At 44.9% G+C, this 27,930-nt stretch overlaps 1 protein-coding gene and 1 pseudogene across 1 annotated transcript; one reads left to right on the top strand and one right to left on the bottom strand.

Moving 5' to 3' along the window:
* Window positions 1-11,952: 11,952 nt before the first annotated feature.
* wu:fa25f02 (uncharacterized protein C11orf24) lies at window positions 11,953-24,663 on the top strand. The gene is made up of 3 exons (XM_056282019.1): window positions 11,953-12,240; window positions 16,015-16,362; window positions 20,896-24,663. Exons 2-3 carry the CDS (start codon window positions 16,251-16,253, stop codon window positions 21,891-21,893), a joined length of 1,110 nt encoding a protein of 369 aa, XP_056137994.1. The 5' UTR covers window positions 11,953-12,240; window positions 16,015-16,250; the 3' UTR covers window positions 21,894-24,663.
* A 1,076-nt stretch (window positions 24,664-25,739) lies between these two features.
* Window positions 25,740-26,844, bottom strand: LOC130114559 (interferon regulatory factor 4-like; annotated as a pseudogene).
* Window positions 26,845-27,930: the final 1,086 nt, after the last annotated feature.

Genomic DNA, 27,930 nt, shown 5'->3' with positions numbered 1-27,930 from the left:
GGCGCAGAAACTTGGCGGATATTCAGATTGGCAAAGGTCGCGGAAAGACAACACAATTTTCGGAAATCCGACTCCTACGATGCGAGGGAGCTAAAACGAGGTGGACGTTTTAGACTTTAGCCTGGCTGTTTGTGACTTTATTTCCCAATAAACGGTCTCTAGTGTGCGAAGAGCGCCCGCCGGTGTGAGGGTTGGGCGAGTCACGCCGTAATGCGCCATCCCCTGTGACGCACGTCGATATTGACGTTATTCAAGATAGAAATATTACCCACTTCTACTGTTCACACGTAATATACCCGCAGAAATAAAACTGTCAACTTGAACGACGAAAGGCAACTACTTTTTCTGCATGACAGAAGCGCTCAGACTGTGGGAAATACCCACTCCAGGAACGGTGCGTCATGGTTATTGGCGCATGACCATATGGCGGACCTGTAATGTTCAAGGGCAACACCGAAACAACCGAAAGGCAATTCGGCCAGCTGAAGCGGGCAAAGTCACCAACAATGAGCAGAAATTACAATGACTCGATTTGGCCGTCAACCTACCCCAGCTGTGATAACATGCTTTGGAGGTTTGGAGGACAAGTCGGCTCTTCGGACCGACTGCGTCTTCAGTGCGCTCCTCAAAAGGCGGGCGGAGACGTTCAGAGCAGACATGCCGACACTGGAGTGCAGCTGGTTGCCCCCAAAGACTGCGACAAATTATAAGGTTAGGGAAGACGTGTTGTGGAAGAGAAGCTCCCCCAGAGTTACACTGAGATAGGAGAAAGTGTTGTCCTTCACAGTAACACTGGTTTCGGTTTGTATACCTAACAAGTGCGACGTAAGGGGGAAGTACAGAGAAAGAGCGAGAGACAGAGAGAGAGAAGGGGGGGGGGGTATGGTGATAGGGCAAGAGTTCAGACGAGGTTACTGTTTGAGTGCAGTTGTAAATAAAAAAAATAAAACATACCAATTTGGGCAAAGTTTTTTCAGAAAAGCATGTATTGAAATGCATGATTTGGGCGGCATGGCTCAGGAGGTATAGCAGGTCGTCTAGTATTTGGGAGGTCGCTGGTTCGATCCCCGGCTCCTCCAGAAAGCGTGTCGAAGTGTCCTTGAGCAAGACACTGAACCCGTAGCTGCTCCTGATGAGCATGTTGGCACCTTACTTGGCAGCTTCCACCAATGAATGTGTGTGTGTGAATGGGTGAATGTGAGGCAAACACTGTAAAGCGGTTTGAATGGTCTGTAGACTAAAAAAGCACTATATGTATGCAGTCCATTTGCCATTTATTTACCATTTACTTTGTGGAGGCTTTTATGTCATGGAAATGCAAGTTGGCCCTAAGACGGTGTGTGCATTTAGGTGCGTTTAGCCTCCACCAACATGTACATTTCCATAAACGTATGCGCTGTTTCAAAACTTTTTCCAAAACTCTGCACAACATCAACTGACTGTGATGTTTTGTGCTTCTCATAACATCAGTAAATGGACAGACAACGACTGGAGTGAACTATGATTTTAGTGTCACAGGATGTAGCTGGCTTCCTGGCTGAACATGAGTGCCTGACTACCTAGCTGGCTACCATATCCTCCTATCAGCAGGGGGCGTACATAGACTAGAGCCCAGTCAGTTTGTGGACATTACGTCACACTTTCGTTCTTTCTGTCTTTCTTTTTTTTTAACAATAACTCAGTTTCAAGTTCCAAAGTGCTACTGAAGTACTTTCCTTGTAAGCATTCTCAAATATCCATAATACAAAATAAAAACCCACAATGGTCTTAACTTTTTCCTTACTTGCAATGTCTGTGAATGTTCTCATTCTTCCAGGTCATGGTTATCCAAAAGAGTTGAATCAAGTGCAACTGGACTTGCAATAAACGCATATGCTGTAGCTGTCCATGAAACAACAACTGAAGTCAACTTCTATAGTGCAACCAAAACAGTCCTTTGTGCTTTAAGCTTGTTTATATAGAACAGTCCATGGAACAATACTCTTTGTTTGTAAACAGTCTCAAATGACAACAACATTGTCAGTCCATGAGATAGAATAATCTCTCTGTCCATAACAGTCCATATTGGTTCGTGAGACGACTCATACTCACGGAGGTACGGAGGAGAACGTCTGTTGTGCCGAACAGGATATCTTGGAGGTCGTGCGTTGACAATAGTCTCATCGCTATTGTCATCTGGCTCTGGTGGCATGCGCTGGAGCTCAATCGGGATTTTCTTGAAAAAAGACGTATTCCTCATGATGGCGTGTCCATCCTTTGTTTCTGTGACCACTGAGCCTTTGATCTTTGACACAGTGTATGGTTTACTGTTGTAGGGTGTGGTGAGCTTGTTGTGCTTAGGCTAGCAGTGGAGCACGGTGTCTCCTGGGGTGAGAGTACTTGGTGTTGTGCGACGACGTGTGTCGACATAAGCTTTCATCTTAGCTTTAGCTTCTCAGTCTTTTGCTCGGATTCCAGGATCTGAGCTGTTGGAAGTGGCATGGTAGACTGTGGGAATCTTGATGTAGATCTTCCGTTGGAACAGAAGCTCTGCTGATGAAGCATCTGTGGTGCTGTGTGGTGTGGAACGATACTCCCGAAGGAAGATGTTGAGATGCTACTTCCATGGTATGCCTTGCGTTCCTGCAACACGGATGGTCTTGCTTAGTGCGCGCATAAAACGTTCTGCAGTGGCGTTAGCCTGAGGCCACTGGGGTGTGATTTTGCGGTGGTAAAACCCAAGTTAGGTTGCAAACTGGGCAAACTAGTCACCGTTAAACAGAGGACCATTGTCTGTTTTGAGCACTCTGGGGATTCCAAACATGGAGAATACTTTGTCTATAACTTGTATGATGTGGAGTTAGAAAACAACGAGACAGGAGACGTGAGAGTAGACGTAGTCGAGGTAGTTTACTAGCTCCAACTTTGCATGTCATACGTTCGACAACGACACTGAACTGTGTACCGGAAGCGGAAGTTCATTATCTGACCCCTCACCTCTTCCCTTAAAGGTACACTGTCCTCTTAGGTGAATGTCTCTAGTTATATAGATGTGGGTCACCACACAGGCCCCCCCAGAATTCACCTACACAGAACAATGCAAAACAGCAAAAGTGCAAGTCATGAACATAAAAATAGACTCTACAACAGAACAGTCAATAACATAGTGCAAAGTCACGGGGAAAACAAGTGACGAGTCGGGGGGCGGACCCTGCGGCCATAACGGCTGCGCTTCACAGGAGGGGAAACAGATGGGGCCGAAACCCAGGCCATAGGCGGGGCCGAAGCAGGAACAGAGGCAGGTGCCGGGGCCGACCTAGGAGGGCGTCCCCGCCGCGGGGGTAGGGCCAATTGCATTGGCTCCCCAATGTCCAAGTGAGCGGGCTTGAGACGGTCTATAGCGACCCGCTCCGGCCTGCCCCCCATGTCCACCACAAAGTTCTTATCCCCCGCCTCCAGGACGCGGAAGGGCCCGTCGTATGGGGGCTGCAGCGGGGACCGATGGCTGTCGTGCCTAATGAAGACGTACCTCGCCGATGGCAGATCCTTGGGGACGTAGGACCGGGGGAGGCAGTGTTGAGACATCGGAACGGGAGCGAAGGCACCGGCAGCGCTCCGGGACGCACTGAGGTGAGAGGCGGCCGACCAGGGAGCCGTAGCATCCGGAAGAAACTCCCCCGGAACTCGCAGGGGCTGGCCATACACCAGCTCAGCGGAGGAGGTCTGGAGGTCTTCCTTCGGGGCCGAACGCAGGCGGAGCATGACCCATGGGAGCCGGTCCATCCAGTCGCAGCCAGTGAGGCTTGCCAGCAGAGCGGCTTTCATGTCCCGATGGAACCGCTCACAAAGTCCGTTGCTCTGCGGGTTGTACGCCGTAGTGCGGTGGATCTTCATCCCCAGGTGCTCAGCGACCGCCGTCCAGAGCTCCGAGGTAAACTGGGAGCCCCGGTCGCTCGTGATGTCACCCGGCGTGCCGAAACGGGCCACCCAGCAGCCGATGAACGCCCGTGCTACCTCTGCTGCCGTCGTGGAGGACAAGGGAATAGCCTCTGGCCACCTGGTGGCCCTGTCCACAATAGTGAGGAGGAACGTATAACCACGGGAGGGGGGCAGGGGACCCACCAGGTCAACATTGACGTGGTCAAACCGCCTCTCTGGAACCACAAACGGCGCCAAAGGGGCCTTGGTATGGCGGTGCACCTTGGCGCGTTGGCACGCCACACACGAGCCGGCCCAGGCTCTAACATCCTTACGGAGCCCAGGCCAAACAAACTTGACGCTCACCAGCTTGGTCGAGGCCTTCACTCCCGGGTGGGAAAGGCCGTGGATGGTGTCGAAAACTCGGCGCCGCCAGGAAGTAGGCACCAGGGGGCGCGGTTGACTGGTGGAGATGTCACAGAGGAGGGTGGTGTTGGCCGCGTCGAACGTCACGTCCTCCAGCCGTAGCGCCGTAGGGGTCGACCGGTAGTCTTGAACGGTCGCGTCCTTGGCTTGGTCCGCTGCCATAGCGGCGTAGTCGAGTCCCAAGTGAACGGCGTTAACAACCGCTCGTGAAAGGCAGTCGGCGACGAAGTTATCCTTGCCCGACACGTGTTGTATGTCCGTGGTAAACTCGGAAACCGCCGCGAGATGGCGCTGCTGACGCCCAGACCACGGTTCTGAGGTTTTGGCCATACAGAACGTCAGCGGTTTGTGGTCCACGAAAGCGGTGAACTGTCGGCCCTCCAATAGGAACCTAAAGTGTCTGGTTGCGAGGAAGAGACCCAGTAGTTCCCTATCAAAGGTGCTGTATTTGCGCTCGCTCTCACGGAGTTGTTTACTGAAGAACGCCAACGGCTGCCAGCCCCCCCCCCACCCACTGCTCACACACGGCCCCCACGGCGTAGTCGGAGGCATCCGTTGTAAGGGCTATGGGGGCGGCAGGCGACAGGTGAGCTAGCAGCGCAGCGTTGGCCAGCGCGGTCTTGGCGGCCACAAAAGCCTCGTCCATCCCCGAAGACCAGTCCAGCTCGTCCTTAGACTTCTTACCCCGCAGGGCCTCATACAGGGGACGCATGATGTGGGCGGCACGGGACAGGAAACGGTTATAAAAGTTCACCATGCCCAGGAATTCCTGCAGCGACTGCACAGTGCGGGGGCGGGGGAACATGGTGACAGCCTCAACCCTGGCAGGGAGGGGAACGGCCCCCTGTGGAGTGATGTGGTGCCCGAGGAAGGTGATGGACGACTCCCCAAACTGACACTTAGCTGGGTTGATGATGAGGCCGTGTTCGCTGAGCCTGTCAAACAGCTGTCTGAGGTGCGTCATGTGTTCCTCCGCCGACGCGCTGGCCACGAGGATGTCGTCTAAGTACACAAACAAAAATGGCATGTCGCGGAGCACAGAATCCATAAGGCGCTGAAACGTCTGCGCCGCCCCTTTAAGGCCGAAAGGCATACGTAAAAACTCAAAGAGCCCAAAGGGTGTGATGACAGCCGTTTTTGGGACATCCAGTGGGTGGACCGGCACTTGGTGATACCCCCGCACTAAGTCGATTTTGGAATAGATGGCAGCGCCCGCCAGGTGGGTAGAGAAATCTTGTATGTGCGGTATGGGGTACCGGTCGGGGGTCGTGGCATTGTTTAGGCGACGGTAGTCCCCGCACGGGCGCCAACCCCCGTCGGCCTTAGTAACCATGTGTAGAGGGGAAGCCCACGGGCTGTCAGAACGGCGGACAATGCCGAGGCGCTCCATAGTCGAAAACTCCTCCCTGGCTATTGCGAGCTTGGCCGGGTCGAGGCGTCGGGCCTGGGCGTAAACTGGGGGGCCCACTGTGGTGATATGATGTTCCACGCCGTGCTTGGCCACCGCCGAGGAGAAGGTGGGTGTGGTGAGCTCGGGGAAATTTGCGAGCAGACGTTGGTATGGATCCCCGGTGGAGAGTGTGTTAGCGAGGCACAGCGCTCCAGCTCCCCCAAGCGTGCAGGGGTATGACGCAAAAGAGACGGCATCAATCACGCAACAGTTTTTAACATCCACCAGCAGGTTGAAAGCACAGAGGAAATCCGCACCTAGGAGCGGGGTGGATACAGCAGCCATCACAAAGTCCCAGCCGAAACGTCGGCCGCCAAAACACACGTCCACATGTCTGATACCGTACGTCCGAATGGACGTGCCGTTGGCGCCATCTGGGGGCCGTGACTGTCGGTCATCGTGTCCACAGCTTGTGCTGGTAGTATGCTGCGTTGAGCGCCAGAGTCAACCAGCAGCCGCCGGCCCGACAAGGAGTCTCTCATGAACAACAGCTTGCAGTCACGGCCGGCGCCCATAGCCGTTAACGAGCGCCGGCCTTGGCGTTTCCCTGAACCCTGTAACTGCAGGGTTTGCGACACCGTTTTGCTTTTGCCCCAAACCTGGCATGGTAATAACAGAGCCCGTCGTCAGGTTGGCGGCGGGCTGTCACCGCAGCCGCGGTGTCCATATAGTCGTACACAGGTGGTGGTGGGGCGGTCTGGTGGGGTAGCAGGGCATGCACAAACTGTTGCCGGTTGGCCAGGAAAACCCTGTCTGCTTCAGCAGCCAGAGAACGGTAGTCCTTGGAGGCGGCGAGAGGAGAACTGGCCAGTGCTGTGCGTACAGGTGCGGGGAGCAGCCTCAGAAAAATGTGTGTGAAAAGAAAGGCCGGATCAGCCGATCCCAGCACAGACAGCATTTTTTCCATTAACTCAGACGGTTTGCCGTCGCCGAGGCCATTCGGGGACAGTAAACGGTCTGCCTTCTCCAGCTCCGACAGTTCAAATAGTTTCGGGAGGAATGTCTTTATAGCATCGTACTTGCCAGCAGCTTGCGGAGCTTCCAACAGCGTCATTGCTCGCGCCGTTGTCGATGCGTCTAACGCCGCCACTACGTGGAAGTACTGCGTTGCATCCTGCGTTATCCCTCTCAGCTGGAACTGGGCTTCCACATGTTGAAACCACGGCCGTGGATTATGCTGCCAAAAGTCGGGTAGCTTCACAGTAGCGGTGTAAATGCTAGCGTTAGCAATAGCCATGTTGTTAGCACCGGCGTCGTCGTTGTCAGACGTACTCGTATTAGTAGTTCGATCACGTCGGGGTCACCAATGTGGAGTTAGAAAACAACGAGACAGGAGACGTGAGAGTAGACGTAGTCGAGGTAGTTTACTAGCTCCAACTTTGCATGTCATACGTTCGACAACGACACTGAACTGTGTACCGGAAGCGGAAGTTCAGTATCTGACCCCTCACCTCTTCCCTTAAAGGTACACTGTCCTCTTAGGTGAATGTCTCTAGTTATATAGATGTGGGTCACCACAATGACTACATTAGCTGAAGTTGACTTAACCGCCTCAACTACTGGGTACCGTGCGTGTTCATCCACAATGACAAGTAGATACTCTCCAGTGGGGAGAGGTCCCAGAGAAGTCTGCACTTGTGCTATGCCAGGGGGCTTCTGGTAACTCAGTGGCTCTGAGTGTGTGACTGGTGTGTTCACCTGGCATGCTATACAGTTTTTGACTGCAGCTTTTGCTTGCTGGTCCATGTTTGGAAACCAAACTTTTGTCCTGAGGAGTGTTTTTGTCTTAACAATGCCCTGGTGTCCCTCGTGGGTGAGCTGTAGGACTCTGTTCTGCAAGGCTGTGGGGGTGACGATTATCGTGTTTCTTAATATGATATTGTTCGAGGTCAGGTGAAAGGAAGCGGCTGGCGACTCCACATGTATCGTTGGAGGCCTGTGGTATAGCATGCAGCCCTCCCCGGCTTGGCAGAGGGGGTGGAGCAGCAACCGGGAGCCACCATTAGTGGCAGGTGGCTGTGTAACATCAAAATATATGTGGTCCAATGCGTCCCAGTTGTTACGTTACGTTGTTGTCAGTTCTGGTCCGTTCTGGCCGGTGTGAATAAAAGAGCATTCCCGGGGTCGTGCGGTGTATGGGGCACGGGAGTTACGATTAAAAGAGATCCCTGCCTCATTCTTCCACGCCGGCTCGCCACAATACTTTTCATTTTAGTTGGCAGTCCCCCTACTCAAAACATCTTCCCGCGTGTGGCGCGCCTGATTATGGGTAAATAGTTTCACATTTTTACAATGGCATGGACGCAGCAAATGCAGGTGGTGCCAAATAGAGACAAATAATCTGATGACGAAAATTAGGAGCGTCCGGCTCCGAATGTTTTACCTCTTACATTTTGTGCTCAAAATACACAGCAAAAGTTTAACCTCATTCTCAAAACTTATGTGGGAAAATGTAAATGTCTGAACACCAGAGTTTACTATTCTCAACCCGAACGCTGTCAGGCTCAACCCGATCACGTCGGTTCAGACTCAGATTATTAAAGTATTCCAACGGGTCTGAGGGGCTCGGGCTCTGCGCTGCGCTGCGCTGCGGTGGATAAATGAACTTGAACCTGACGTTGAACTTGAATGTGCAAGCGGGTGGGGGGCTCTTATACGGTACGGTTGTGGGTTTGATGTATGTCAGAAATTACAAACAAAGCAACAACAACTAAACCCGGAGGAGGCGTTGGTGTTTTTATTCACTAAGCAGCTGCTTTTTTAGTCTACCTGCAGTTCAGTTTGCATTTGATCCATCATCTCTGACAGTTCAGTTGCAGAATCACGCAGGATATTTTTTCTCATCTCCTCTCATCATCAGCCACTTCTCTGGGGTCGGGTCACGGTGGCAGCAAGCTAAGTAGGGCACTCCAGACGTCCCTCTCCCTAGCAACATCCTCCAGCTCCTCCTGGGGGATCCCAAGACGTTTCCAGGCCAGATTGGATATGTAGTCCCTCCAGCGAGTTCTGGGTCTATCTCCCCGGGGTCTCCTCCCAGCTGGATGTGCCCGGAAAACCTCCAGAGGAAGGCGCCTAGGAGGCATCCTAATCAGATGCCCGAACCACCACAACTGGCTCCTTTCAACGCGACTGGATATTATTTCGATTGCTTATGCAGAAGACGTCAGTTGACTAGGTGGTCCTTTTACTGTTTACTTGTTTGTTTGTACAGTTTGTACGCTTGTTTAATTAATGTGGCCTGGATCACGTGCATTTACGCTTCAAATGTGATGTGGACAAATGCGACCCAGGCGACCTCCGAATGTGACCTGAGCGATCGGATCTCAAGACACATTGAGCGCACACTGGTGCACTGTCCACTTGTGATCGGATCACCCAAGATGCATGTTGACGCCAAGTATAAACAGGGCCAAGGAGTCCGGCGCTTTGAAACCGAACAAGGTTACAGTAAGTTTACTGGAAAAAAAACAACTTCAAGTCCATCTCTCACTTCCGTTGTGGAATGACTTCTGTTTGTTGTTGCCTAATGCTGTTGTCTTGTGGCTAAGCCCTGTAGTTGTTTCATCCCATGATGACTCTGGGCAACATGTTTCATGATGGAGTAAGTGAAAGACTTAAACACGTCGGCATTGATTTTTTTTCTAGTTGCATTGTGATATGTTGTCTGTCTCAACAAAGGTTCTATACGGGCTTTGCTTAGTTGTTTAAAGGATGTCAAAACATGGATGGAGTTAAACTTCCTGAAACTAAATCAAAATAAGATTGAAATTATTGTATATGGACAACCTGATCTTCTGGATGGTTATGGTAGCGCTCTTGGCCCTTTAGCTTCCTACAGTCACTCTTCTGTTAGGAATCTTGGTGTGATTTTTGACAGCTCTTTTAACTTTGACAAACAAATAAGCTCAGTCGTCAAGACAATTTTTTTTTCAATTACGACTTCTGGGAAATGATCTCCAAATGATCTTGAAAGGGTAATTCATGCAGTTATTACCTCTCGTTTGGATTATTGTAAACCATTGTATGCTGGCGTAGCTCAGTCGTCGCTTCGTCGCCTGCAGCTTGTACAAAATGCAGCTGCTCGCCTGCTGACAGGAAAGAAGCGACGTGATCACAAAGCACCTGTACTGGCCTCGCTTCATTGGCTTCCTGTCTGTTTTAGGATCCAGTTTAAGATTTTATTACTTGTTTTTAAGTCTTTAAATGGGCTGTCAGCACCTTATTTATCTGAGCTAATACATCATCACCAGTCAGAGCACTCAGATCAACAAACCAGATGCTCCTACATGTTCCGAGATCCAGGCTTATGAATAGGGGCGACAGAGCCTTTGCAGTGGCTGCCCCTGATTTCTGGAACAATCTATCAATACACATAAGATCTGCTCAGACCCTAGAGACTTTTAAAACTTTGTTAGAGACCTACCTCTTCTCACTGGCATTCAATTCAAGTTGAGCTTGATACCATGATTTTATTGTGCAAATGTACTTTTACTCTTTTACTTTTACTCTATTCTTCATTTTATTATGTTTTCTTTACATATGTTTTATATTGATATGTGTCACTTGTTTTATATTGTATTTTAAGCTTGTGCGGCACTTTGGTTCAACTGTGGTTGTTTTAAATGTGCTATATAAATAAACTTAACTTGACTTGACTATAAAAATGAGATCATACAGATGCAGTCAAGAGGTTTATTGGGTAGACTTTAAAAGAGTTCCTGAAAAAAATATGTGGATTGCTGTCCTTCCTTTACACTGACCTCTGAACACAAGTCCCAGAAGAGCTGATTGTCAGTGATAAGTCCAAAATGTTTGTACTCCTCCAACGTTTCATCGGCCTCTCAGGCAATCACGGTACGAGAGTGAAGTGGTCCATACTGTCAATGAGAAGCTCCTCTTTTGTTTGTTTTTTGTTTGTTTAGTTTTTTTTGTTGTTGTTTTTTTTAGTGCTCAAGTGGAGGTGGGACAGTTTGCATCTGTCAATGATCTCTTTTAAAACTGGAATGTGATCTGTCTCCTCCCATAACTGGTTACTTACCAAGGCTTTATCATCATGGCATTGCACCAAGTGGTGTCCAGGGAGTGCCAGGGCACCTTTCTATACATGATGTGGAGGAGAGGGGACAACATGCTGTCCTGTGCCAAATGATGTTACGCACATCTGTGATAGTGTGTTGTCCACATGTCAGGAAGCTCACAATCCAAGCAGTCAATATTACTGAGATTAAAATGTTCCTTGAATCTACTGGTCTGAATCTGTGGATAGATGATTTTAAAGGCATGAAGAAAAGTAAGTAAATAGCAGCCAGGCAGGGGTTTAGCTTGGTGTGGTTTTCTCTGGACCAAACCGTCCGCATACATAGATCAGGTTGTAATGGCTATGCCATTTCACCTCAGGCTACTATGTAATCAAATAGAATTATTTACATATATGTCGTGCGTTTATTGAAAAACAGGCTAGGCTTATGTAACGGGTTAAAATTAATACATGCCTCACCAATTTAAATGGAGGTTTATATTATAATAACTAACTGTGAAGGCAAAACGAACTTTTTATCTGTCAAAGCAAGCTGCATTCTAGCCCAGTATTGTGCCATTTTTTGGATTGGGGGGGCTCTTTATGCACACTTGTGAATTTATCTTGGTTGTCTCTCAATGCATTTTCTCCAGTGTCAAATGGGGGAGTAACAGAAACGGGTTAATCAGAACAGTTTTGTCACGTTTACGTTATTCCCTGGCGCCGCACTGTGGCCGCTTAGCGCTCTTGCTCGTAGTAGGATGGGCCAAATGTAGATGATTTCCCACGGTGAATAATAAAGACGTCTTATTCTGTTGATTCTATCGAATAGTCTCCGAATAAGCATGGTTCAGCAGCCACGGCAGGAATGCATTTCTCTAATTGCGAATATTAGGACTTAGCCCCTATCGAACTCTGCAGAGATCCAAGACTGCGAGTGCGGCATGTGTGCACGTTCACGCGAATGGGGACTTGGGATTCCGACGCGGGGGTCGAAAATTTCTGTAGCGTCATGAGCGCACTTCGTTTCCACGGCAACCGATGACGACACGCGGAAGTAGCGATCGCTTCCTGAAAGCTCACGTATGTCCGTTTGGACAGCTCTTGAATTGATAGTTGAAAGTTGCGAAAGCTGTCGTTCCCCGGCCAGGAGCACAAGGCTTTACGTGTTCGTTGTTATGGGTTTCGTCAATAGCGGCCTCACTAACGGAATCCGGGAAGGACCGTTTATTATATGTTAAGCTAACTTGGATCGATGATCAGCCACCAATGAGCACAACCAGTCAAGTCCCTGTTAAGTTACAACCGGCGTTACACGCACTGGTGGTTACTGACACAGCTAAACTCCCACATAGCATCGTGTCTTGCAGCACTGGAGAAGATAGCCTTGCTTGCTAGACCTGTGCTCGTTGTGTTGGTAATCACAGAGACAACATATCGCTGGTCACTGGTAAGTCACTCAATGTATGTCAACTAGCTACAATGTGCACGTCAGTTAGCTAACAGCTAACTCATAATGGTTAACTAAACGTTATGGGTTCGCAAAATATAGCATCCAACACTAATAAGTCACGGACTACCGAGCGCTGGCTAGATACAGGAAAGTGTGGTTATTGACGTAAAGTTTATTTTTCTCTGGCCATAGTTGGATTACTTTCTCAAAATCAGGCAACTGCGTTCTCATATTTCGAGTGTGCCAAACCAAACTTCCAAGTATTTGGTGTGTTTCTTGTTTCATATTCTCGGATGCAAATTGGTAAACCTTCACGCCAGTTTGGTATTAAATATACACTGCGAAGACAGCCAGACTGTTTCCTATCGGTGACTATCGAAGTTTACCGTTGCAGATTAACTTGGGTGTAGCAAGCGTGCAGTTTATCTAGTGTGGGCAAACTATCAACTCGTTGCGACTGTCAGCCCTCCACGTAGGCAAAAACGTTAACCTGATATATGCCGCTTCCTGAGTCCTGGGAGGTCAGGTCGCTGTGTACTGGCCTACTACAGCTGAATTGGGTCGTCGGCCTTTGGGCAAAAGGTTAATCAACTTTATTCCTAGTGTCTCCCCAGATATAGTTTGATTATTTGTATCTTCGACATCAAGCAGTTGACCTAAATTTCTGAGCTTCTCTGCTTCCTCCAGTCTGTTGGGATACTGGCATACTGGATCAAATAATTGCGGATAATATAGCCTACAAGGAATATTTCACCAATACACTTGATATGACATAACCTATCCTTGTGCTGTTTTGGGTGAGTACTTTGGACGTGTTAAATATGGAAGCATGTAGTTTACTGTATTCAAATGTAACGCATTGCCAATTCGCATTTACATTTTCAACTTAAGTGTGTAATTTAACACAACATGAAAATATAAATTCTGGATTTGAGTCTGGATTTTCTGATAAGGGCGTTCGACATTTTATTTAAAAGACGCATCGTGCTTTATTGTTAACACAATTCAAATGATTTCTTTATTGCATTAACATTACCACCATCCTATGGTGAAAGCAGGAAAGTAGAGTAGGATAATTTTTCTCATTGACTATACCAGGGGCGGCTAACCATGTGCCATGGAGAGTCATGTGTATGCAGGTTTTCATTCCAGCTGGACTCCACACCAGGTGATTTCACAACCAAAGAGGAAGAATGTATCAGTGAAATCACCTGGTGTGGAGTCGGGTTGGTATGACAACCTGCATACACATGGCTATATATGGCACATGGTTAGCCACCGCTGGACTACACGAACACGTGTATCATTTGTTCTTCCGTATAAAATCACCACCACTTGTGGGGATGTGAGACTGTGGGAGGCCGTGTTGCGAAGTGGGGACCGGTGCGAAAGCTCTGGCGTTATCCAGGAGCGTGGTCCGTTGGTGGGCTGCAGACCAGGGAGCTGTGGTGTTGGGGATGAAATCCCCTCCTTGAGACCCGCAGCGGCTGTCCGTAAACCAGTTCAGCAGACGAGGACTGGAGGTCCTCCTTAGGGGAGGTCCTGAGGCCTAGCATGACCCACGGGAGCCTGTCAACCCAGCTGCTGTCCTTGAGGCTGGCCCGAAGAGCGGCCTCATAGAGCGATGAAACTGCTCGCACAACCCACTGACCTGCGGGTGGTACGGTGGTAAAAACACCGGCTATGGTCCTGCTGCCGTTGAGGAGCTGCTTCTGCTGCGGCTGTTGTGTCTCCAGGCAGTGATGAAAATGTCTGGGCAGGAAAATACGCAGTCGCACAGTGCTGTTGACCAGCCAGAAAAACATGTATCAGCCTCCTCGGCCAGAGCACAGCAGCCAGTGATGGCGGTGTTAGCTAAAGCTGCCCGTACCTGAGAAGGCAGCTGTCGCAGAAACAGTTGAAGAGGAAATCGGGCTTGTGCCTCTCCCAGGAGATCCAGCATCCTGACCATAAGTTCAGACGGCTTACTGTCACCAAGGCCTTGTAGAGAGAAAAGCCGGCTGGCAGAAAGCTCAGCGTCCGAAAGTTCGAGTTTTCAACAGGTGAGCCTTGAGTGTCTTCTATTTATCCTGCTGCGGAGGATTTTGGAGAAGGCTCACCACTCTGGTTGCTGTTGAACTGCCGAGAGCCGACACCACTTAATAGTATTTTGTGGCGTCCGCGATGATTTTCCGCAATGCGAACTGCGCTTCTGTCTGAGCGAACCAAGCCGAGGCTGACGACTCCCGGAACTCTGGCAGCTTGAGAGAAACCGCATTGGTTGTCATGCTCATAAAGATTTGTCTCTGGAAACGTCCCGATGTGGGAATTGCAGGAAGGTAGCGACAGATAATTTTTCATTGACTACATGAACGCGTGTATCACTTATTCCATCCATGATCCAAACCGCTTATCCTGCTCTCAGGGTTATGGGGATGCTGGGGCCCATCCCAGCAGTCATTGGGCGGCAGGCGGGGAGACATCCTGGACAGGCCGCCAGGCCATCACAGGGCTGTATCATTTACAATATCACCATCCCCAACAACATGGCGCTGCTTCATCCAACTTAGTCCTCGCTCCGCCCTCTCAACCCGGAAAGCCTTTCTTAAAGGGCCCGTGTCTACCAATTATGGTGAATTGTACCCATATAGTCCGCTACAATCAACACTTTTCATACTTTGCTGTTAACAACATCAAAATTAGGTTTACTATTGCATTAACATTACCGTAGCCATACTATTGTAACCGGTTATTTTCTTGCCTGGTGCGGGATTCGATACGGGGTGTACTGCACCACAAGGCGACATCACTAACCGCTCGGCTAAAGGGTTGGACCCGTTATCTAGGGACTAACGCGTCTTATTAGTAGTTTACACTATGATCCCAAAGTAGGAACAAACTGCCTTTTCTATGAGTTCAGAGAGCATTTGTAACAGGTTACCGCCCTGCTAAACTGTTCAGTTAACTGCTCCCTCTAGTGTATATCTAATGTACGGTTCCAGAATGGTCTTTAGTGATTTGACTTTAAAGAGGTACTAAACACTTAAACGTGTTTTGTTTATTTTTAGCTGTAAACTGAATAATATGACTGTATGGCGATGAAACACATCAATGCTAAAGTATTCTGATTCTGCTGGTGTTAATATTGGCATTCAAATGTGTAAAAATCGGCATTTCTTGGGTTGAAAATGGCTCAACACGCCATCTACTGTTTTAAACCAGCCCACCTTGCAAGGCCAATGCTGACGTAGAGTCGACCGGTTGGGCCTTGTCGACGTAATGAAATGTAAAAAAAAAAAAAAAAGTGTTAACACCCTTTAATCGGAGGTTGGCGGTGTAGCGGACCCCAGCCGGACAATGGTGTAGCATACTGATGTTTCCAGAAGCCTTTACTTATGTTCAGCCCTTATCCTAATTTGAACATAAATCATCTCACAGCACTTAATTATGCAAGACATAATTCATTGCTGATTGGTTGACTAACTACAAACGGGTACCTATTCAGGGTTGCAAAGAAAATCTGCAGGATTGAGGTTCCTTGAGGACTGGGTTGGGAAACACTGCTCTAGAGGATCTCCATAGCTACTCCTGCCTTACACATCTACACACACACACCCCTCCTTAGTCCCTCCCCGCTCTCAGCCCCTTGCCCACTTTTTAGCATTTTTTTTTAAATACATATCTTCTAAATGAATGGCCTATGTGTATATTGTCCAGTGAACGTTTTTTGTATCTCTGGTTCTGTGGTTTCAAAGTATGTCATCCGCTTTATGTCACTGTTGTTTTGTTCAGGTCTAGAACTTGGATGGTCACACCCTGCCCTTTCCTCATCGATCCTCATCTTCCATTGCTGCTCTAAAACAACCTCATCACCTGTGTGTGCCCTGTAGCCTGTTGTGTGCGTGCATGTGTGTGTGTGTTTGTCTGTGTGTGAGACTATATAAATGGGCCTGTGTCTGTCTGTTTGTCCGTGTTTTCTTGGAAATTTGAGTATATGAGTGGCTGTGTTTTCTGCGTCCCACCCCACCATGTCCCTTTATCCTTCCCTGTTCCCACTGTGTCTGTTGTTGGGATTTGTCCTCATGGTGCTACTGGTCCCAGACAGCTCCGTGTATGCCACCACAGCTGAAAATCCTCCAGGTACCTGCAACACCACAGACTTATACTCATTAAACACAAAATAAGAAAGCAACTGCTTCACTGTGTGCAAGTCTGTAGTTGTATTTATTTCATACAATTGTACGAATAAATTGTTAGGGTAATAATTAAGGCTTCTTTTCGTTAGCGCAAGGACAAATACTGCACATACCATATCACCATATTGTGTGTGATGAGACTTGTAGAGGTTTTCTCCTGACTAATTTTTATGACCCAAAGCTAAAGAAAGCCGTAGTTTATAGCCATTGATAGTTAGAAATTTATTCTGTTGTATTTATTTAACCACTTTTTCAAGGGAGACCTTGCACACAATTTCAAAGTTACAAAAATTGTAAAATGGAGCATGACAAAAACAGACAAGGGACAACAGATGCATAATACAAAATCCATTTTAGGAATAGCGATTGCACTCTTCAGTTTCACAGTTTTTTTATCAGCGCTTTGAACTCTCTCAGGAAGAAAAAATCATTAAGCTGTAGTGTGTTCTGAAGGTTATTCCATAACCAGGGCGCAAAATAGGTGCAAGCTGCTCTACCAAGTTCTGTGCAAATCCTGGGTACCTGGTAGAGCAGCCGTCTAGTGGAGCGAAAATCACAGCAGCTGTTGGTCAGTGATAGGAGATTACACAAATAAGGAGAGAGTTTACCCAGTATGGCGTTGTAAATAAAAATATACCAATTCTGCTGTCTCCTTAGAGACACTTGTTGTCCTTAGCAACAACTCTTATTGACTGATTGATGCTTGATTCTTAGTATTTTGTTTCATTAAAACAGAACTAATTTCTTATTGCAGATTGGAGGCATTTGGATATAATCCACTATTATTCCAGGCATTGTCACGCTACATGCCAAGTGGGGCTCAGCGACAGCTTATTGTGCTCCATTTAGTAGTGGGCAGTATAATATTTGTGATGATCTCAATGTTAAGATGCATGCAAAGTACCATATAACAGTATCAAATATGCCTATGCCCATAAGCCAATCAATTAAATTCATTCTAAAGTGTCTGCCACAGTGTCGTCGTTGGTTGCTTGCACTTTGATGCAGCACATTTGGTATAAAACTGCAACTTAGACTATGAATGTAGCCCACAGCAACAAAAGTTACATTCTGAAGTGTGTGTAAGAGAACATCCTACCTAAAATAACAGTTAGATACATCAGATCCTACACTTATAGCCTTACTGTAGGAGGGAGTGGGGAGACCAGAGAAAGATATGGAGAAGGTGAAAGTAAAGGAAAGATGGGCAGTAGAGACACATATGAGTGGGAGTTTTGAATTATCTGTCTTAGTTTTAGGCGTATATATTGAAAGAGCCAAATCTATGTGTCCTGTTTGTGTATTTGCTTAATCACGTCTCCCTCCCTGGTGGAGGTTTTGTGAATTTAGCCATGTGGTTCACATTAAGGATGAAAGGGCTTCTGAGGTGTCTGTATTTGTTTGTTCATGATCCATGTAGTCCCTTGGCCAACCGTACAGCCCCTCTCTAAAGAGACATAGTAATTAAGCAAATGAGTAAAACGGAATTTATGTGGCTCTCTTCAAAACACGAATCACAGAGTGCTTAGATTAGAAAACAACAATAAAAAGCACAACACACATATCTGTAAAATGCCACAGAGTGAACATAAGTTTTAAAGAAATTTTGAAATAAAAATTTACTTTTTTTACCTTCTTAACTCATTACCCCCAACCACATTACATTACGTACCTATTCAACAAGTTGTGCCAAAGAAGTCACAAAAATGGGTTTTTTGCTTATTTCACATCAAATTCTAATCATAACTTCTCAAACAGCCAAGTTTTTGTGATTGCATCCCCAAGTCTGAGGAGGCGGGCGAGCAATATTCCTACCAGTAATCAAATCCTGAAGGTTCAAATCACATCCCTCCTTACATTTTGTCCTGCCATAATATCCTGTTTTACTTTGAAATACATCCTATTAAGAAGCAAAAAAAAAAATGCTCTGAATGCTGTTTCATATCTTTTTAAGGCACGATTTAAAACTTTCCACAGAGTTTACTTTACCTGATCCCTACAGGGAGACTATTGTGCAACCTGGCTGCCAGGACAGCAAAAGCACAGTCGCCTCTTGATTTGAATCTGGAATGCAAGACATTCAGGAGACCTTGCTCTGAAGACTTTTGGCAGTCTCCTACAGAATCAGCAATTCATTGATGTACGATGGGGCCCAAGCCATGCAGTGCCTCATACATAATGAAAAGGTCTTTAAAATCAATCCTGACTTAAATTTGTAGCCAATGCAACACAGCCAGGATGGGGATGATAGGACGGGACCCCTACTCAGCCCTTGTTAGTGATCTAGCAGCACGGACCCAAACAAGTTGAAGCTAAGCTGATGTTTGGCTAAAGAGAGTATATAATGCATTCTAAATTCCAGGCAGGAAGAGACAAAAGTACATTTGATCCTGGATAAAACTGAGCGTATTTTCACAATATTTCTTAGCTGAAAATAACAAGACCAAATAAGTTGTCATTTGTCAGAAATAAAGCTGCACCAGGTAACTTTTTTTGCTTTAACAGATTGATTGTGGTCAGTGCGATGACAAGCCTTGTTTTTGTAATGCAGTTTGTCATACTGGCATTTTTATGGCGTGCATGCAAGTATAGATATTTTACTCTACCTCATCCGTGAACATCATAGTTCCTCTTCTCCCATGATAGTCTTTTGAACTATGGCTTGTAAATAAATATGCTATGCTATCAAGAAATAAAGCCTCTCAGTTGTCTTTGCTACAGTTGACAATAAAATCCACAAAGTGACCCAGTGCCGGTTTGATCATTTAACAACAAGAAGGACATTTTATTAATTGTTACACATTGACCTCATGTGTCAACTTAATACTTGCCAAATCCCAAGTAGTATTGAGAATAAAATTCCCATTCACGAGTGCAGTTGTGAATGGGAATACATAATCTGGCTCAGTGTAGTCAGATGTTTTCAAATAAAATATATTGTTTCTTCACTTGCTCCTTTGCTCTGTACATCTGTGTCGGGGCAAGAACATCTGTGGGAACTAGGCAGACAGCCAGATGTGTAATTAACCTATTTAGAGGTTGGTGGTAGGCTAAAAACATGAGAAGTCTACAGGATTTTGATTAGAAGTTTGCTGGTTTGAATCCTGGCATCAAAACACGTAGTTGGGGAAAGTGAGTGAATTGCACCCTGTTCTGCAACAACTACCTCGCGGTGCACTTTGAATGCTTTTATTGGACTTTGGTTGAAGTGAGCAGTGCCCAGATGTGAGTCTGTAACTATATTAATGCATCACAATCAATATGAAGCCTTTTCCAGCAATGCTCGCTCGTCTGTGCTCAAACTTTCCTTGAATACGTAACACTTCCCAAGAATTACAGCTCACCATAAACAACAGATGAGACGCAGTAAGATGAAGGCAGCAGAATAGAGAAAAGTTGAGAAAGAGGAGAAGATGGAAGAGAAACACAGAAATGTAAATTCTAAATATTCATCAATTGGCAGCATTTTCCCTTAACCAGCAGTTTGTCTTGTGTTTTCTCTTTGTGGCACTGTTGCCACAGCAGCGTTGCAATCACACATAAATAATCTACACATGCACACTATCAGAGTTTATCTCGGATCACAGAACTTGAGAAAATCCTATTTGAAGAATTTGTTTTTGCATTTTGGTCATGATATATAGCTCTGTCTGACATGGATTGGCAAACACTTATATTGGCAGTTAGACAAGTTTTGAATTTGTTTTTGGTGAGCTAGCAACAGCTTGCGAAACCCAGTCCGTACTGTTTTAAATGGTCATTTTAAAGCCATTTTCAAGTTCAGTTTCTGTGTCTCATTGTGCCTCTTTCAATTTACTGCTGTTTGAAACAGCAACTCAGTCTTTGGCCAGGTGAGAAAGTACATTACAAAGTGCACCTTTCCTGCAGAGCTGCATGTATACCATATTAAAATGACTTGGAAGGAGATATAGCATAGAGTCTAGTCATGGGGCTCCTCCCTGAGAGTGTTTTGTTGAACATGTCTAAACCTCTTCTCAAGAAGAAGGTATTGTCAGAAAGCTCAAAGGGAAGGTCTTTTTTTTTTTAATTGATGTAATCTCTGTCAAAAAAAAAAAGATTTGCTGATTGTCAGCTGGATTTTCCCCATGCTTGACTAGCTATCAAACTCCTATCCTAAAATGGACGAGTGTGTTTGAAATCTACATAATCTGGCTGACATATTTTTAGTGTTTAGTTTGTCAAAAAGGTCTTAAGCAATCCATCACAAAATATGTTAGTGTTTAAATAATAAATATCAATAGATTGATCAATATTTACATAGATCAATATTCATGTTGAGTTTTAATGTTTAAAAAAATGCTGACACTACAGTCCTATACGCCCAGACTGACTTTTATTTATTGTATGTATACTTTTTCTTTTTTGTTGTTTTCGATATTTGAGCAATTGCTCAATATTAATCATCCTTGTATTTCTCCTGTCTTGGCTTCAATGACATGTGTTATCCTTTGCCCAGGTGCAGATGACGGTCGTACCCTTGGAATCAAAGCTGAGGAGTCTAATTCCACAGTTTCTGCACAACTCCACCCACAGACCAACATTTCAAAATCAATATCTGCACACCCTCTTCCACCCCTGCCGAACATGTCCACCCCTTCATACAACGAACAAGTTCCTGTTAACAAGTCACAAAATGAGTTCACACCATTAACCACCACATCTACACGACAAATAAATCAGTCTGTAGACACCCTACAAAAATCTAATGAGTCTTCATCATCCTTATCACAACCTAGTCAACCTCTAGATAATGTTTCCAATGACAACACAATTCCCTTTAATAATTCTCCTTTGGTGGCTGCTAATAATAGCAACAATGAAGCCATTGGCAATAGAACTAATGTATCCACAACAGTAGCGCCTAGGAATGAGACAGATTTAGAGACTACAGTACCAGGACAAGGTACGGCAGCTAATACCACTGAATCAGTGGTTGGTTCAAATCACACTACAGTAACAACGAAACCATTCACAACCCAGTCATCACCAGCACTGAGACTAACAACAGAAATTTCTATGCCATCTAAAACGACCACAACCACAGGAGCTACCACAGCAGTTGCCTTAACAGTTACAGCTGTAAAGAAGCCATCTACATCTTCAACTCCAAAACTGAATGCCGCATTTACTGAGTTGCCACCTGTTAAATCCACCTCCGCTTCACCGCTAGGACTTGTTACCACTTCAAACGCTACTGCTGGCACTCCTGTCAATCATGACAAACCAGTGGTTGCCATCGGAACCAGGATTAGCATCGTAGCGGTTCCTGGGGATGCTCTGACTAGCCAGTTGGTGGACACTTCCTCCTTATTGGCTGTCCTGCTTTTTGGTTTGCTCTTCTTCTTGGTTACAGTTGCAGTGTTTGTGACACAGGCCTATGAAAGCTATCGCAGGAAGGACTACACACAGGTGGACTACTTGATCAACGGGATGTACACAGACTCTGGGGTGTGAATGCGATGGGCTAAGCATGTGCTGAGAGTCGGGCCTATGCTCTAGATTGATCAAGTCTGGTCAAGTTTTTTCAGGAGGTAAAGAAAATACATACCCCCCCCCAAAAAAAAGCATACACTGTATTAGCTGTGTCAATGATGTCAGTGATCTCAAATTTACCTTAAGCTAAGCTGTCGAATTGTAAGAATCACTTTAAGTTTGAAATGGTAAAATTCACAAGGTTGTCAAGTACATTCCTTAAATGATTTCGGGAAGTATCCTGGATGGGATGGAATATGTCATTTGTTGGAGTTGAGATAAGAGCACTGCCACTATATTTGAGCTCTGAGACCCATTCACCATTCTGTTCTTGCTGTTTTGAATCAAAACATTTTCTTAGTCCTACAATTGCCAAACTAATTGCTTCCAGGGTAGATTGAAGGGACAGATCTGGATGCTTCTTATGTGTGTGGAAGGTGCCAAGACACATGACATCACTGCGACTGAGTCCCAGACATTGGTTTACATTCCCAAAAAAAGTATTTTTGTTGTCGAGTTTGTTTTTAGGCTGATAAAGAGGTGAATGATTGTGGCTGGGGCTTGACTTTGATCGGGAGGAATCCAGTAAAACCCAATAATATAATAAAAATGGCACGTCATATATTTAAGAATAAAATGCTTCTATTTCAGTTAGGTTCAGATATTCAACACCTCATTATATGTTAGTTGGTTAAATGATTGATGTAAATGCCTCCTCGTCAAACTCTTGCAGTGGCGGCTCAAAGTATACTCTGAAACTAAAGCTAACTCAATGATAATTTCTTCACTATGTAATCTCAATACCAAACTGCACTTTCTCTCAAACTGCTTTTCCTTCCAAAAGCATTTCTTCAACTCATTTTCGAACAACAATGTGTTGTAAATAAGAACTTATCTGAAAGAGTGGACAGCTTAGAATTTAGGCCTGTCACTATTCTATTTTGTATTTAAAAAAAAAAGGCGCACAAATTAACATTTAGAGACACATTCATGCAATACTGTAGAACAACTTTTCTCTTCAAAAAACATTTTTGTCCTTGCAGGTACTCTTACCATATTTTTAACACAGAGCAGATGTTTTTACAACTGTCTCTGCATTCTTGGCTTTCCTTGATGTCTGTGTGTTGAAGCCTTAAGCTTGATTTCTACAGCCTTAAGTTGATGTTGCCAAAGTATCTGTTAAGCCAGTGAGAAAAACCCCTACATGGATCTAGTCGATACGAGCTTTCTTGAGTCATCCTACCATGTATTCAAGACGGCACAGTAGTTTTCATCCTTCATCTTAGGATAGGAGGAAGATGAGGCTGTCGTCCTCAGATGGCAGCTGGGAAAAATAGGCACTGTGCATGTGTTGCGCCTGATGACAAAAAAATGTCTTTGTGAGGGATTATTGACATTTCACATTTGTTATAAACATGTAAATTGTGACTGATGGTGGTTAGTGTCACTTGACCTGGCCTTTTTGTTATGCGTTGGAGGGGGAAACCCAGCTTAACGCAAAATTTCAAAACCATGCAACTGTATTTCATGATGTGTTGAAGTTCTGTGTCTCCCATTACATTTCACGATATTGCATTGTTTTGTTTGACTGTATGTAACCACCTTAGGCGGTTAGGTAAAACCTTCCTTTGCTGATGTTTACAACCCTTAATCACAGGACCAAAGCCATATGCTTGACCATATTACTTTTTTTCTTTTTCTCCCAATGTATTTATTTCTGAATGCAACTGAATACAAGAGTGGACATATTGAATGTTTAAGAGTATATTGGAAAGTAACTTTCTAATGACACAGACCCATTGACCCGCCAAACTAAAAAGATTTATGTCTAATTTACATTGCACGTCTGTCCGTATATAGGTACTATAACTCATACACATATACCGCACATGGCTTAACCCAAAACTCACATGTTCTATAATTCCATAAATCTGATATAACTATTTCATTTCCTTGGCACATTTTGGAGATAACCTATCACTTGTGGAGACGGGAAATAACAGTTGACATACAACAACTGTTAACTACTAGTGTTAAAACACAACTCCCAAACATACTTATCTATAAAAGGCACAGGTCACTGAAAACCCAACTTCAGTGGTGGTGATCACAAAGAAAGCCTACCAGAATAAACAAGACTTTTCAACAAAGTATAATTAAGTACGTCGTAGGGTGATTAGAATGTATTCAGATATGTCAACTATATACAAAGTTATGAATCTATTTCCCTGCAAGAGTCTATTTCTCTAGCTAGGGTGGAGGGTAGCTATCAATGTTAAATGTCATTGTTATCATAGGGATGAGTTCTAATAAGTGATAATATCTTCTAAAAAGGAAGAATAAACAACAACCAAACACCGCTTCCTGTTTACTGTGTAAGATCCTTAGATATGTTTGTTTGTTTGTTTGTTTTCTTCCCAAGCACTTTAAACATTTTTGCTGAAAAGTCTGAACATTTTTGCGTCAAACTGCCCTTAGCAGAGCTCACAAGTGATTTTTTTTTATCTGAACATTGAAGTGCCATTGCAGAATTATCTCAAGGCAACAACGAATGAGTGATGTGGATTAATGACTATTTCCTTTTCTGTCTCGATTCTGATTTTGTTTACTTTTTCATGGAGTTGACAGGTGATGGGAATTTCCAGATAACCACTGCAACAGATTATTGTATGGTAAAGCCAAGGGAATTGTGTAGCCATTACTGAAAAATGACTGACTAAATAAATAAAAAACAACTTTATTCCTCCTGGTGAAGGGAAGCGTGTGGCAGACTGTTAATTAATTATGCTTTTGAGTGTTGAGCTGCACCCTCATGTGGAAGACACTTGTACATTGTACTGTGATTTGATTTGGATGCTGGTTAAATGGATGCGACTGCCATTGAGTGACAACATCATACACTGTGACAGACTGACAGTGTCTACGGCATCAGTGTCATGATGGTTTTTTTTCTTCTTCCAAACACTGGATTTTGCTTGAGATTTCCCCATAATTGACATACTAAATCTCAGTCAATAACCATATCTGATATGTTGGATGCTCTGCTTTCAAGAACCGGAAAGGGCCTCAGTAAGAGATCTGTCGTCTGCAACTTGACATTGAACTAATGCAACATGAAAAAACATGATTATTTTGCAGAAAATTAATTATCAAAAACAATTTGAACCTTTTTTTTAATGTTTAAGTTTGTCTAATGCAAATATTTTAAGTAGGTGTGTACAATGTCATTTGACAAGTAAAATCAATAGAAATTGTGCCAGAAATAAGAAGTGGCCAGTTACTCATAAAAAAAAACCAGTCACTTTGTGGTTAGTTAAAGAGAGGAATCTCTGTAGAGTATTACACTGTTAGGGATCAGATATTAAACAACCCCTTGTCCTTTGGAATTTTAAAGGAATGTAAAAAAAATAATGAAACTAAGTTCTTACTAAATATTATTTCATTTGTTTGTTTATAACATTTTAAAAGTAAACAGGAATTCATTATTTTAAAACTGATTCCAGTACGATGTTTAGTTACTCCTTTTTAATAGAGGTATTCAAACATAGGAAATGGATATTAGTGACAGTTTCATAAAAGGAGTGATAGACATTTTATTGCAATAGCATTAGTCTAACTGCTCAAAGGTTGAGTTCAGTGTATAGATGTGATAGGAGGATTAAGTAAACATAGCCTATTAATGTGTGTTGCCGTTCATTAGTGGTGCATAAAGGGACTCAAGACAATAAAAGGTTTATATAGGTAAAAGAAACAGGAGCACATTATCTAAAAGTATTATGTATTGTACATTAAGTTAAGTGAATTAAAGAACTCAGGGCCCTTCCCTGATTAGACTAGGGATAGGTGGGCTATATAAATGGAGGCACTGCTGGGATCTGGGAACTCCTCCCCGAAGCAAAGCTCGATCTTATACCGGGGTGATGGTCCCATCCTAGGGCGGTATTGCTGGATCTTGTTGAGAAATATGGGCATATCAAGGAGCTTGAAGGTCCTTTCTCTGTCCAGTTTGTTGGGTTTGTCAGTGTGTTCAGCCATTGGACTGCTCCAGTATACGCGACCCCAGCAAAACCTTTTGATTAAGACTACGTCTGGGGCCACACATACCAGGACATCCTTCTCTAGATGGGACAGGAGGCTGCCCATTGTGTCAGCTATGCCTGGTTGCAGGGGCACCAGGTCTGGCGTAGGGAAGGAAACCTGTTGGCCACTGCACGGCCCATAGATCTTCTCATTTCCCAAAGTAAAGCTGCCCTGGAGAATGAAACAACCATCTGGGCTGCTGGTGTTCACGTCAGTCACCACCTGGCCTTGGTAAAATAATTTCACCTGCATGCGAAAGTCAGATATGGAATTTATGGGGCTGAGGAGGACCGAAGGGGCTGAGGTATATGGTTTCACTTTTCCAAACTTACAGTACATGTGCTCCCCCAACAGAGCCGCATTCACATTCCTTGGTTCCTGCATTCCTTCAGATGGTTCCCGTTGACAATGAAGCTGTGGGTACAGGAATAGGGTTCTTCAGAGGAGAACCGGGCCTCCTCACCTGGACCTTCATCTGACTCTCATTCTGCAGCAACTCTGTTGGGTTGATGTCTGGATAGATACAGAAGACTTTGTAGGGTTCAGAAATGTCAGAAATGCTCTTTTCAGGGACCTCCACAAAGTTTTTGCTCTTGTTGAGCACACAGCTGAGGCATGTCTTCCACATTGTGGAGTCGGCTTTATCTCATCCTTACCCTTGTACACAGCCCAGGCCTTGAAAAAAGTTGCATCCTCATTCTCATTGTAGTTTCTTCGCAGCATGCTTCCACGGGATCCTGAACAGAGTTTTGTCCGTGTTCTCCCAACTGAGCCCTCCGTATCGGTTGCTATCTATCTGCGCAATTAACCACTCTCTAAGGCGCATCTTGCCTCCTTCTTCCACAGAATCCATCCTTTGTGTGGTCTGTGACTTGTTAGACAAAACCGGCAAACCATCTATACAGTGTCACGCTGGGAGCAAGAATTTAGGACCCAAATGCAGACAACGGAGACAGACTGGGCTAGAACAATGTTTTAATAAACAAACAAACTTACAGACAGCAATGAAGGCTTGAGACAAGACATGACGCATCCAGCTACCAAAAGTCTATATGACGAGCTGACAGGCTTCTTCTTCTACTTGGTGTTTATTGGCAGTTGGCAAACAACGAATTGGTGCATTACCGCCACCAACTGGTATGGAGTGTGGATCAGAATGTCTTGCCAACTGGCTACACGGGCGCCATATTGCCTACCAACTGGTAGACAGCCCCATGTGCACACTATTCAAAATTGTGCTCACTTCATGATCTCTCTGTGGAGTGGGTTGTTGTGTGTTTTGATGGTTGGGTGTGAACTATGAGCTATCCGCTCACACCATCTATCAGCTCACACCCCACTATCAACTATCAGCTCACACCATCAAAGGTAGATTAATCAGTCAGGCCAGTTGAGCCCAACAGCTCAGTCACACCTACCATGTATCAGTCATACAGCACATGCCACTGTGGAAATAGATTATGGTATTTTCTGTACACAACTTAAGATTTAATGATGCACAATGTATTTTGCATCATTCCATGTTATGAAGAATACCAGAAATTATGTATATTGTATCACTGAGTACCAAAGATTATCATTAATTTCGAATTTTCCAACATGCAGTCAGGTACTTGGAGTATCAAAAATTATGTATTTTGCATCACTCATTATCAGTAGTCAGAGTACCAGAAATTGTGTCTTTTCCATCATTCAATACCAGTACGCACCAGAAATTACAATGCCTCTCAGAAGTATTTATGCAGTGGTATGCAAGTCTTAAAAATGCTAATGGCAGCCTCAGAAAAACTCAAAACCCTTTCTAAATAGTGTCAAAATGTTGTCTAAATTCTTTAATCTAATAAATGCATGTTCCTGTAAGTCGGGGGTCACAGATTAAGTGCAGTAATAGAAATCAGGAAGACGATTATATAATAGGGTAAGCTAATTGGGTAAGCAC

This window comes from Lampris incognitus, chromosome 6 (genome assembly GCF_029633865.1).
Source record: "Lampris incognitus isolate fLamInc1 chromosome 6, fLamInc1.hap2, whole genome shotgun sequence".
Lineage (NCBI taxonomy): Eukaryota > Metazoa > Chordata > Actinopteri > Lampriformes > Lampridae > Lampris > Lampris incognitus.
This window is presented reverse-complemented; position numbering and strand designations above follow the sequence as displayed.

Coding starts and splice junctions, on each gene's coding strand:
- wu:fa25f02 (XM_056282019.1), top strand. CDS start 16,251: ATGTCCCTTTATCCTTCCCTGTTCCCACTGTGTCTGTTGTTGGGATTT. Junction 16,363..20,895: donor CACAGCTGAAAATCCTCCAG/GTACCTGCAACA, acceptor TCCTTTGCCCAG/GTGCAGATGACGGTCGTACC.